This window comes from Simochromis diagramma, unplaced genomic scaffold (genome assembly GCF_900408965.1).
Source record: "Simochromis diagramma unplaced genomic scaffold, fSimDia1.1 OVJJ01000610.1, whole genome shotgun sequence".
NCBI lineage: Eukaryota > Metazoa > Chordata > Actinopteri > Cichliformes > Cichlidae > Simochromis > Simochromis diagramma.
The window spans coordinates 142203-155382 of NW_024387063.1; the positions used below are offsets into that span (position 1 = coordinate 142203).

A 13180-nucleotide genomic window follows, 5' to 3' on the forward strand; every position below is an offset into this window, starting at 1 on the left:
GCCTGTATGTCCTAAAGATTTTGGTATTTTTTGTTCCCTTTTGAAAAGAACTGATAAGTTAAATGTAAAATATGTGATTCTTACTGCTGGGATCTTTGCCAATGCCCTTGGGAATTTGTACTGAGCCTATTTCTGCTTTTTTGGCATGTCACACAGAGAAAATATTTCACACACAACAGCCAAACTCTGGTGAGGCTCTGGCATTTTGTCGTTCAAAGGCAAGGCAAAAAGAGGAGGATGAGGAAGAAGTGGTATAGAGGAAGGCGTGGGAGAAGGACCAGAGAGCAGCCTCAGTTCAGGCAGCATACTTTAGGAGAAAGGAGCTGGCCGACATGCAGTCCAGAGAGGGCCACTGGTGCAGATTCTACTTTTAACTGTATTTGAAGATTTAATACTCTGATACATTTGTGTGTGATACATTCTTGTGAGGAACACAGACATCTCAAACTACAGAATTCAAATATAAAAAAGTTTGGCTTTGCCTTGTAAGCAATATTTTTTTAAAACTGTCCACCTCGTGTTCTTAATCAGTAACCCTGGCAAGAAATTTACCAAACTACTGGAACTTTTATGGATGAATCTATAGACTGTATATAAAAGATAACACCTGGTAATCTTGGCCCAGGTGTAATGACACGGTGGCCATGTGCTATGAGCTTGTTGCCTGTAAAATGGTTACTAGACTGATGGTCAGCTGCTGTTTTTGGAGCAACTTTGGTGCATCAAGATGTTAACAGAACGGCAATAGGATGGAGTCACTGTGCAATCATTTTTCACTATTTATTGGGGTCAAGTTAGCAAATACATGTAATCTATTTGTAATAATACAGAAATAATGTGTCTAGTGTGGTTTAGTGGGGTAATTCGTTTTTTTACAGGGCAGGATAGGTCTGAATAATGTTTTTTAGTAAATGAAATAATCATTTAAAAGCTGCATTTTATATTTTTGTATAATATTAAAATTAGTTTGATGATCTGAAACATTTAAGTGGGACCAATATGCAAAAAATAAGAAATCAAGAAGGAGGCAAATATGTTTTTACAGCACTGTATGTAGATATTAACAGATTTGTGATTTTCATGGTGTATTATTAAAAATAGTCTGCATGAATTTGCTAACGTGACCTCATTTAATCGTAAAATGATAGTTGACTGAGTCCATCTTGACTCACCTAACTTGCTTCGAAGACGGCAACTGACTGTGATTAGTGGTCGCAGACCTGGTCCAGATCTGGGAGAAGATCCCCCAGGACATTTTGTTATCATTTGTTGCCCCACCATTGTCAGGCATGGATACAAGCATGTGGGGGCCAAACAAACTACTGAGTACTATTTCGAGCTGCTGCAATAAAATTTTGGCAAAATTGACTAAAATAGACTAGGGTGCCTCATTATTTATTTTTTATAGTGTCTTTTAATTCAACCCTCTTTAGCCTGATAATTTTCATTTCCATATATTAATGTGGTATCCTTCCCCCCCCCCCCCCCCCAACACATTAGTCCTTATAAGTGTAGATATCCAGCATGCCCCCCCACCCCACCTAGATCTGATGTGTTTTTAAAGTGTTCCTTTAATTTTTTGGAGGACAAATGTCCATCGACCTCACAGATCAATTTCGTCCCAGGAGCCACCTGAACTATTTTACATTCAGTCCACGGATGAGTGAAGTACTGTGACCAGGAAGTTCAGAGAGTTTAAAAGTCCAACATCCAGAAAGCGCATGCACTGGGTTCAGGGTTAAGACTGGCCATGAGAGAGCAGGTGACTGGGGAGCAACAAATGAATCGAGGGTGTGCACAGTCAATGAAGATGCAGGAGAAAGTTTTTGAGAGATAAATTACAAACCAACCGGATTCTACATATGCCAATATGTAGAAAGAGGAATGGGAGGATTTTTGTTTTCATTTGTAGTAAAATGTGAGTGGGTGAAAGATATTTTTTGGGGGAGGAGGGGAGAAGGTAAGTGGGTGGGTTGGCGGGTGTTGGTTGTGTGTTTTATTTGGACATGGAACACACACCATCACCATCATCATCATCATCACAGGACCACCACCACATGTCATGGTGCAGCATGGATGGAGAACACGATGAAGGATTTCATAGTGCATTTTGATTGGATGGATTTTATCAGAGGAGGAGGGAGTGGGAGGGGCGTAGGGCGCCAACAAAGTAGAGAGGTTTAAAGAAAGCATGTGAAGAGATAGAAGAGGAAGACAGAATCAATATGGGCGTCATCACAAAAGCACTGAAACACTTCAAGACAACAGCAGTTCATTTGGGAAAGAGTAAGTTCAGCCTCTCTTCTTTTCCAGCTTCCATTAACCAAAGTTCATTTATTTGAAGTCAAAGGCAATTTGCTGCTCCATATTTTTTATTCTTTGACACTAGTGGAGTAAGTGTGCATGATTCACAACTTATACAAGCCCTCACTGACAGAGATAAGCTACAAGAACTCCTCTCCCTTTTGAAGCCAACTATCTTCAGGTGAGCAAAGCCAGGGCTGTGACTACAACATGGGTGCAAGATGAAACTATGACAAAGCAGACAAAGTAGCTAGAATATGGGTTTGTGAGATTTGCGAAACATTGCACCCTGTTACATGTTACACAGGGTCCCAACTTTTTTGGTATTGGTGTTGTACAAAAGAAAGAAAAAAAGAAACAACAGCTTCCTTTTAAAACACTAAACGGAAGAATCCGGATATTTGCTTGAAGTGTTATTATTTGTCCAGATCCTAAAACTAGACAAAAATGAATCGACCTCTAGATACATTAGTGTTTAGTCATTAACTTGAAAATGTCTGGGATGCTCTTGAGTTGACTGGTGTTTCGTGCCATTCTGTTTAGCAGATATGTCAAATCTTTAACAATGAACCAGACACAAAGCAAGCCAAGATGTTAAAGAGAAAAATAATAATCTTATTGGGTTTTTTTCTTTCTGTAAATATACAGCCAGCTCAGTTAACTTTAACCAAAAGCTGTTTTTGGCTATGTATGAAAATTCACAACAAAAGTAAGTGTTAGCTATTATGAACACTCAAATTTACTTGCGAAGCCAGTAACCAGCAGTTCAACTGCTACCACCTGGCAGCATCCTGACAAGAAATCAATCAGCTGTCTGAAACAATCAGTTCACTGTTTGAAGCAGCATAGGTGTCAATTAAGGCCTGTTCACATACAAATGTGGCCCCTCCAACACGGCCAGAGGGTGTTTTTAATCATCTGCAAACACTGCTAGACGGCAGTACTTAGCACAGTTACTGCTAATCTAGTCAGTGTGAATGAGAGGAAGACTTAGTATAAGAAAGCCTGATGACAAATTCAAAACACACCAAGCAAAAATGATACAACAGCTGGACAGTGAAGAGAGGCTGAAACTTCTACTGAAGTACTGGTCTCATATCCACACTTATATTAACTCATATGTACATACTATTACACATACAAGTACCAACAAACTCACAGGTAACATCGAGAGACTGCTCACTGAAGACAGGTTCAAAATGAGCTAGAAACAACAGCTGCACCGTGATACAATGTTCACTATCTACCGTAGCTTCCATAATAGGAGGAGCGGCCAGTGACTGCCTTCTTTTCTTTAAGTCCCACTTTTGCAAATGTGCATCTATATAATGTGAGGACACTTTTTTGGGTTGCAACCTACTGATCCAGATTACTTTTAATAAATGATCTCTGACAAGTCCAAAAATCAGTCCGAAGCTATTATTTATCTATGATGGACTGATGACTTCAGAAGGCTAAGCAAGATTTATGGAAGGATTCCTCATAGTCTTGCTGAAGCCTTAATATTGAATATCTCTTGCATCTAAAATAGTTTAATATCTCATGAATAAATTGCTTTAATACAGGCCATGACTTAATAATTCTGTCTGTTAGTGGTTTCAGTGAGGCCTTGGGTAGTGATTGCCTCATTTTAAGGACTTCACAGACGTCTCCAAAGGCCAGTCACCACATGTGCAAAAAAGCTGGCTTTTCCTCTGAGCCTCTTTTATATTCGACAAATCATTCTTTATTGTTCATTTGGACCAAACACCGTACAGCACTTACCCCAAATTCTGTCACTAATATGTCAGTGATGCTTCCAAGGACAGACACAAAATCAAAAATGTTCCAGGCATCTCTGAAGAAATTCTGTCAGGTAAGAAAGACAACAAAACGAGAGATGTTTAAAGATCTGCATCTTTCACAACCTAAAGCCAGAAGGAGGTAAGGAGCCCCGATCCAATAGTGCTGATGTTACAGTAGAGACAGGGCGAAAGGAGGCTGCTAGCATGACTACTGCTCCACACGGTGCACTCTGGGTTTCTCCAGAAAAACATGATCTAGATCTGCCTCCCAAAATAACCTGCTTTATTAATGAATAATAGGATGAAATATTGGTGCATATAGACTGGGTCAGCCTACATAAGGAAAGTGTGTTTTTGTGTGCAGGTCGTTTTCATTTAAAGTCTCACCAGAGGGCCGAATGCTATGATCTTGAGCACTGATTCCAAGAAAAAGAAGGTGGTAAACACAATGTTGAGGTTCTTCAGGACATTATTGTAGACCATCGATGCACCTTCGAACTGCAGACACACACATAGACAGGAAAGCAATGAGAACGGCATTAGTGACATATGATGCATTATACTTCACTCAGAGGGCGACTTCTACCTTCATCATGAGGACGATGGTGTTGAGCGCGATTAGAGCCATGATGCTGTACTCAAAGGGCGGAGATACCACAAACTGCCACATACGATACTGGAAGCTCAGTTTGTTCTTTGGCATGTGGCGAGTCAGAGGCCTGGCATTGATGGCAAAATCTATACAGGCTCGCTGGATGAGGAGAACAGAGGGGAGGCGTGTTACGGTTAATTTACTTTTGGGACAAGACATCTGAAAAAGCACAAAGCAACTTTAATCTCTCTCCACACCTCATTTTTTTCTAAGCTGTAGTCCTCCATCATCTTATCCCCCTGTTCCTGGAAGGTGATGATGATGAGAGCCACAAAGATGTTTACAAAGAAGAAGGGGAAGACAACGAAGTACACCACGTAAAAGATGGACATTTCCATCCTGTAACCTGGGCTCGGGCCCTGATTCTCATTGGTGGAGTCCACTGAGTGCTTCAACACCCTAAAAAAAGGGAGAGATGGAGGAAAAAGGCTAAATAAAAATGTACTGATACATATATTATCATCCCCAGTGGCTCAGTTTCACTCATTCAGTTCAGTTTTACATTTTATTTACATACAGCAGCACCAAGAGGAACTTCATATATTAACGATCGTTGCTTAAGAGAAAAGAAACTTTTTGTGTGCTAAAGTAAAACTCTCGCTGTCACAAAGTAAAATTTGTATATCAGTAACAAATTTGATCAAAAAATGAGTTTATTATTTGTGTGTGGGTTTCTGTGTGTGTTTATAATCCACTCACTGTGGCCAACCCTCTCCAGTTGAGACGGTGAAGAGGGTGAGCAAGGCCCAAGCCACGTTGTCGTAGTGGAAATCGTACTTCTTCCACTCCCGCTTTTCAGCTTTAACTTCATCTTTCTCATATACCAAGTACTCGCCCCTGGTGAGATGGCACAACATGTTTTTTTAAATAATACAAACACACAACAAAAAACATCAGCCAATATGTAAAAATGTACGTTCACAAAAGCACCATAGCTATATGTATACTCATACTTAAAGGTATATTTCTGCTTTGTTTATATTTGACATAATAATAAGTTGGTTGGTTGGCCCAGTGTTCAGTAATGGCATTTTCCTATTGAAAAAAGCAGAATGTATTATGATGCCGAGCAAGCTCCTCTAGGTGGCAGTACAGCCATAAAGACTGTAACATTTATTTCTTGGTAACCAAAGACCGCCTCCCCAGAGAACATCTGAACCCACCTGCAGTCGCGCTCAAACTCCTTGGATTCATCTGTGCAATGGAAGAAGCGACCTTTGAAGAGCTGAACGGCCACCACAGCAAAGATGAACATAAAGAGCATGTAGACAATCAGGATGTTCAACACATTCTTCAGAGAGTTGACCACGCAGTCGAAGACAGCCTGCAGGGCAGAGATGGAGACATTTACAAATGTAATGAAGCCGTCTGAAAATTCTTAGGAGATGGCAGAGACAACTTTTAGAAAAGATTTTTAAAATGTAATTAAATTTGTTTGTATTTATATAGCGCCAAATCAAAACAACAGTTTTGAAGTGGTTTTATATTGTAAGATAAAGATGATACAGTAATAGACAGAAATTTCCAACAATCAAATGACCCCGTCTGAGCAACTGTACATGGCAACTGTGGGAAGGAGAAAATCCCTTTTAACAAGAACCAGGAACCGGGCTCAGGGGAGCCATGTGCCCCACGGTTAAGGGTGATTAACTATAGTTAATTAAAACCAGGAAGTCTGTAAATCATCACAGTGTTTTTGCACTTTGGGGTAACACATTTCAGCTAGCTTACATCCTGTAGGATTATGATCCCCTGACAGATGTTGTTTTTCCCTCTTTTGGACACATTTTCAGCAATTTTGTCACAGTGGAGGAATTCAGTGAGTATTCAGTGAGTATAATGTCACCTGGGAAAATAAAAGTGATGGGCAAATGGCTCTACCTTTAACTTGGGGAGACGTTTGATGGTCTTAAGAGGTCGCAGCACCCTCAGCACACGAAGGGATTTGATTGTACTGATGTCTTTACTTTTGTTATTCCCCCTAGAGTTGATCCAAGGAATGACAAAAAAAAAAAACAATGTTAGAAAACAATGTCAGCACCAAGTGGAGAACTGATGGGATGAAACAAAGAGCTCTTACAAAACCCTTTGAAATTATTCAACAATTATATTTTATAAAGGGATGAGGTGGGGTGAGGGACATTTCCATTAACTTTAATTTATCTTTTAAACATAACTTCTGTGTGGAAAACTAAAACAAAAACATATGATACGGCCTTGTATAAAAATCATACACACATAACATTTGTGCGGACAGTCGCTTCTTCTGCAGGAAAAGAGAAACTTTGAACTGCACGTCAAACATGAAACCGGTGGGAGAGAACGTGTTCGGTTGTCTGACCGTTTGGTTTCATGGACATCGAGAAGCATCACGACCTTTTCTTAAAATCTTCACTATCACACAACAAGACATTCACTCATTCCATACTGACAGGCATCTCCCGGCAGAGTGCCCAGCCAAACCTCTTTCTTTCTTTTTCAGTCATGCGCTGTTAGGTTCTCCAGGAGTAATGGATGTTTCGATTTGGCAGCATGAAACGTGAACTTTAAGTATTACATGGCTAGGATTATTTTTGATATAATCCTGAATTTGTTAAAGTTTAATGGACGTGTCTCCGATACGTTTCACATAGCTTCGTTTTTGTTAAAATCAGCTGTCACGTTTTGGATTTCTTGAAAGAGACGAGGGCAGTAGACAGAGGCTATGTGAGACACTTTGGACATGTGACGTTGCTAGCAGAACACAATATCACAAGTCGTAACACAAGCAAACACCAGGAGTGTTAAATGAGCCATGAAAGTGACCAGAGGAAATTATCTTGGGCTGAAAGTCAAGCGTTCTTAGTCCTGTGTTTTTAAATGCTTGTTTATGCCTGAAATCTATAGCTAAACATTTATTTGTGATTTGTGTACCCATATACCAATATCAGTGAAGAAAAAATTGAGGTGCCAAGGAACTAAATAGCTCAGTTGATCTTAACAGTAAGTGGATGGGCCACTTTGGGTGACAAAAACCAGAGGCCGGAGGCACTGGAGGCTTGCCAAGCCAGTGCAGAAAAGAGGTCGTCCATCAAGAAGGAGCTCTTTAACTATGAACTCAGTTCCTGTGACAGAAAACATAAGACAATTCAATTCTTTGCTGATTGACTGAGTCGGAGCCTTGGCAGTTCTTCGTGTCTGCACAACAGGGTTTGTGTTGGTGCGTGTGTGTGTGAGAGAGTGGGACTAAATCGATAATCAATAGGAATTCCCCTTTGAAGTTGACTCCAGGCAGCTTAGAGTATTAGAGTAAAGCCAAGTAAGGCCAAAGGTGTTGGGAATTAACAATATCCCTGCACATACAGACACGCACAAGATCTCACACATGCACACTAGCATAATAGCAAAGGCAGCAGTCCTTTTAGTTTAATGACTGACATATGATTGAATGTTTTTGGTATTCTGCCAAGTAAAATGATGTATGACAGAAAGGAGAGCTCGTTAAAAAGCGGAATAAAGTTAAATATAGTTAAACACCTGTGATCTGTGAAGGACTATAAAGTCTCTTCTTGAGGCCGACGACTCTCATGTAAAAATATCACAAAATACTTTGTCTTGCATTTCAATGTGGGATTATCTATGACATTATCTATTGATAGAAAGTTGCCTAATTTAGCCCAAAGGCACATCTATAGCCCTGCGACAGACTGGCGACCTGTCCGGGGTGTACCCCGCCTCTCGCCCTATGACAGCTGGGATGGGCTCCAGCGCCCCCCGCGACCCTGAAAAGGATAAGCGGGAGCGAATGGATGGATGGATGGCACATCTATAGTAACAGCCTGTATTTCACCTTCACCTGTGTAGCAACACAACCACACCAGTAGAGTCTTGTGAATATTCTACATTTTCTGGGTGACAAAACAAAAGATACCAGACTCAACACAATGGGTTTTCCTGACCAACAGATGTGTAAGAGCCACAGCATGCACTCAGAAGCTTGGCAGCAGTGTTTGTAAGGTGTAGAACAATATGTTTTCCCGTGGGAGTTGCAAATTTTGCAAAACCACATAAAAAAAGATCATCTGGTATTCTTTTTAGAAACTGGCAGAACAAAATGAAGACAACACTGAAGAGCCAAGAACTCGAGTTTTACTGATTTTCAGATACTGATACCGATATTTGGTGTGTTCAAAAGCCAATATATTGGCCGATATTCTTAATTTATTTCAGGCACATGAAGCACAAACAGATTTTCCTAACATTTTTTATGTATAGTTATTTATTAGTCACAACTATTAATGTGACAACTTGTTGTGGATTTCTTGTTTACGCTCTACATGACTCTGCCTCGATCAGGTGGAAAAAAAAAGCCAATGTGACATTTAATCTGAAGGCCACCAGGACGCAAAAGACTTCTAGCCCTACAGAAGGACTACTGATCGCTCTACAGGCTTTCCTGCTGATGGCAAAAACGCTCATCTTGAGGTTTCAAAACAATGGCCGGTGTAATGGTAGCTACATGCATCTTTTATAGACTTAATTTACTGGTTAGGCTCTGCAGCTCCTTAACCCACCACTTGGGGCTGGCTCCTAAAGTGAGTTGCGTGCTAAAATGTCTAACTGTTGAGTATTTATGGTTGCACCCTGTTACAAAATAAATCGTTTTGGGTGAAATTCCAGCAGGTATCAGTGTTTCTAGGATACACACCCATTTTTTCACTAGTATAGAAAGTTAAGTTTTATATATTATTTTTTATATGTTTCCACAGTTTAAAAAAGGCTATTTTCTGTGAATTAACAAAAAGCTTTCTGATTTAGTCTGGCCAATGAGCCACCAGAGGTTTTTATGTGATTTTGCACATTTATTTCTTACAATTTAAGCCCAAAGAGCCATGCACTTAGTTTTTTATACTAAGATATCTTAGGGATTCAACTTATTTACACTAACAGGAAGAGTTTCATCAGTCCGGTCTACTTGAGATGAAAGCGGGCTCCATGTGGCCCATGATGCAAAATGAGTTTGACATTCCTGTCACATGGTTTGTAGATGTACCTTGTAATGAAAATTTCATAGCCTTATTTAATAGAATTACACTCCATGCTTTTGTCTAAATTTGGTCACTTCTGGGACTGAAAAACAAGATTTTAGAGAATGACACATCAAGGCTTCAAAGTGCAAATCAAAAACGCTACGGATGACATCATGATGGCTATGTCTAAGGTAAAAAAACAACAAAAAACATTTGCTGTTGCAATTTAGCCAAAACAAAAACATAAATTCTAGGAAATTAGGTTAGAATGCAGGCCAATAACAGGGAGGGACACACGCGCAGAAAAGGTTTATAGCCTCCTTTAGAAAGAGCTTACAAAACGACAGTGGGGGTGGGGTGTCATTTTGATACTATTGTTCTGGTAATTTTAAGTTGTGCGTTCATTAAACAAGGTATTATTACAAATCAAAGCCTTTAAGTCAAATCTACTGAGGTGTTTAAATGGTTTCCTGTGGTTTGTGGACACAGCGGTGGAAACAAGAACAAGTGGAAATGATACGGCGAGAATGAGTATGGATGACAAGAACAGTAAAGAAAGAAAGAGAGAGAAGCCAATTTGACCCGGTGATGGAGAAAAGAAGACAGCAGGATAGAGCAGGGCAGAGGAAGGACTTTACCCGCTGACGCTCCTGTTGAGTTTCCCCGAAGATGGAGACAGCAAGAGTCAGGGACAGCGACAGAAAGAAAGACCGAGAAAGAAGACGAGAAAGAAAGGAAGAGGGGGAGGGAAGGGAAAAAAGACATAGAAAGACACAAGCACACGCGCACACACAGATACACACACATACACAAAGAGGCCAACAAAGACAGACACAAGAGAGAGGGGGTTTGGTAGAAACAGGAAAAAATACATTCACATGAGAGACAGACAAAAAAGGACAGCAAGATGGGCATACCTGCATACCCGATTACAAATACACACCCTCCACCCATCAACACACACACGCATGCACACAGATTATTCCTTTCCATGCCCACCTCGTCTCCATAAAAAACACTGAGTGGGATACCGAAATACCTGTCAGCTAGAATATCACTCAAAAGTTTAGTGTAACTTATCAGAAATACACTATACTTAATGACTAAAGGAATCACTAATCATATATTACTTATGATTCTTAATGGAATATATACATAGGTACAGAGAAGCCCATTTTCAGTAACCACCACTCTGTTTTTCCAGCAACACATCGCATTACCTAATGCAAATTCCATCCATCTATTTTCTTATCCATGTGTCCAACCCTAATGTAAGCTTATTATATTAAAATGATTATTGATCTGAATATTTATTGAGCCAAAAACCACTTTACATTTGGCTCGTTGGGGCTCTGTAGCATTAGGCAATGTTGGCTTAATTACAGTCTTAAATTTTCACCTTGAAAAAAAAAACAATTTCTAGTTTAAAAAAAGATTTAAAAAGAAAGTTTGCAACAGGGTGTACGACTCCTTTGAGAAAAACTGGTGGTGTTCTGTGAAGGACGCACTACAGGTTGTCACATGATACCGTTCATTCCTTTGAAAAAATAATACTTTCATATTTTTCATTTTTTGTCATTTTGAGACAATAATTAAACACATATTCTCCAAACCAACTAGCAAGTGTTCTTTTTCTTTTTCTTTTTAAATCAGCACAACAGTTTTCAGTGCTGACCAAACTGGAAAATGATTTCTAATCATCGGTTCCTTTGAAAGGATTGTACTGATATTTATCCTTAAGCTGCTTTACTTGATTTAGCTTAATATTTTCTGTTTAACTGAGCTCCTTTTCTGAGCTTCCTGAGCTATGTTTTTGTCAAGGGAACACACTGGAACAGTGCTGGAATGAGTCTTTTAAAATGGGCTGTATCGCTTTATGTAGATATTCCCTTAAAAATGATAAATGATTCATGGTAACACACATGAACAACCTTACATTTTATACTTAACTGTTTATCAAGTGGTCTTAAGAAATAACTTTCCAGGCTTTCTGCAGATTTCATAAAGTTTTTATTTAACATCGGCTCCTTTTTTAATACTCAATTTTAAGTCCAGTCCTTGTACCTGAGCTTTCTCAGAGGAACGTTTTGGGGTTTGTCTTGTTTCTTTGTAAAACCACTTAACACTGACTGTGAGTTATTCACAGATAAAAACAGCACCTAACTCAAGGAATAAACCAGTGTTGTGGTTACACAATTTTAAAATCATTTGTTCACATTTCTGTAGCTGAAGCTACTAAAAAAGCCAAAGATAACACAGTTTGACATGGAAACAGGGAGAAAAGGCTGAGGTGTGCTAAATTACACAAGAACTGGACTGAAAATCAGCGGCGACACATCTTATGGAGTCATAAATCTGAATTCAGACATCGACTTCATTGAAGCAGTCTGGGATCATAGTAATATATTATGCTAATATAATATAAGCACATAATGTAATGCTTTTATATTTTTTAGAACATTTTGGCTCAAATCAATTGAATACAATAAAAACGGGGGCTGTGTAATTTATTAAATAACACTACAACTCTTTAGAGTAGATTCTGTAACATGACATATAATGTAAAAGATTTACACTTTAAAATAAAATAGAATAATATCGTTTTGTTGAGCCTCTTCGTGCCTCCTTACGTTGCAGCGATGTACCTTTTATTCCATCAGCGCTGCTTTACTCTCAGGTACCTCATTGAGCTCTGCAGTTATAATAAGAGCACTTCTGTGAATCAGGCCCCCTGCTGAGACTCTAGACGTGCAAATCTTCCCTCCCTCCTGGCTGTCTTTTGCTGCGGCCTGCTGTGCTACCATCTCTATGAAGAATTACCTTCACGGCTGGAGGAGGAAACTCAATTGCTGCATCCATTTACACCAATTCTTATCTTATCACACCATAATGATCAATTAGACCAGGCCTACAGCACAAATTGCCCTCATTAGATCTGCAATCAAATCTAGCGGGATTTTATCAAAGCTTGCTTTGCATGCACATCTACACAGGAGAAGAGAAAGGCGTTAAATCTTTCCAAGTGGCCGGTTCCAGGTTTTCTTGACACGTTAGAACGCATAGATATATACACAGGACATCCATCACAAGCGGACACTCAAGAAACCAGGATTTGTGTGCACTGTCCCATACACACACACCGTCAACGGGAGAGGAAAGACACTTTCACAGTGTACTGTGAGTGCATGCAAATTTCACTAATGACACTGTATCATTCAGCATTTATTTTGGAGAATGAAAGGTGCCAAAAGCGTGGTTGTTGTGTTCAAAACCCATAAAAATACGAAGCCATTGTACTGCGACCATGCTAAAAAACCCTCTGTACAATGGTTCTGTGATGTACCTGCTTTTAAAGAATGTCATGCGTCAAAGTGGAATTACACAGGTGGGAGTGAAGCCTTCGCCCCCTTAAGTAAAAATGTCTGGTAGCT

The 13180-nt window shown here is 39.6% G+C and overlaps 1 protein-coding gene across 18 annotated transcripts in view; it reads right to left on the reverse strand.

The window, feature by feature from the left end:
• Positions 1-13180, reverse strand: part of cacna1ab (calcium channel, voltage-dependent, P/Q type, alpha 1A subunit, b) — a 149732-nt gene that overhangs the window by 41019 nt on the left and 95533 nt on the right. For 12 of the 18 annotated variants that reach the window (XM_040045198.1, XM_040045200.1, XM_040045201.1 and 9 more), the window contains 9 exons: positions 10388-10399; positions 6622-6721; positions 5904-6064; positions 5440-5577; positions 4938-5139; positions 4675-4839; positions 4476-4586; positions 4069-4152; positions 1851-1856 (listed from right to left, as the gene is read on the reverse strand). In XM_040045198.1, coding sequence (XP_039901132.1) covers positions 1851-1856; positions 4069-4152; positions 4476-4586; positions 4675-4839; positions 4938-5139; positions 5440-5577; positions 5904-6064; positions 6622-6721; positions 10388-10399 — 979 coding nt within the window. The remainder of the gene's footprint in view (positions 1-1850; positions 1857-4068; positions 4153-4475; positions 4587-4674; positions 4840-4937; positions 5140-5439; positions 5578-5903; positions 6065-6621; positions 6722-10387; positions 10400-13180) is intronic. The other 6 variants (XM_040045210.1, XM_040045209.1, XM_040045214.1 and 3 more) reach the window with 3 other exon arrangements.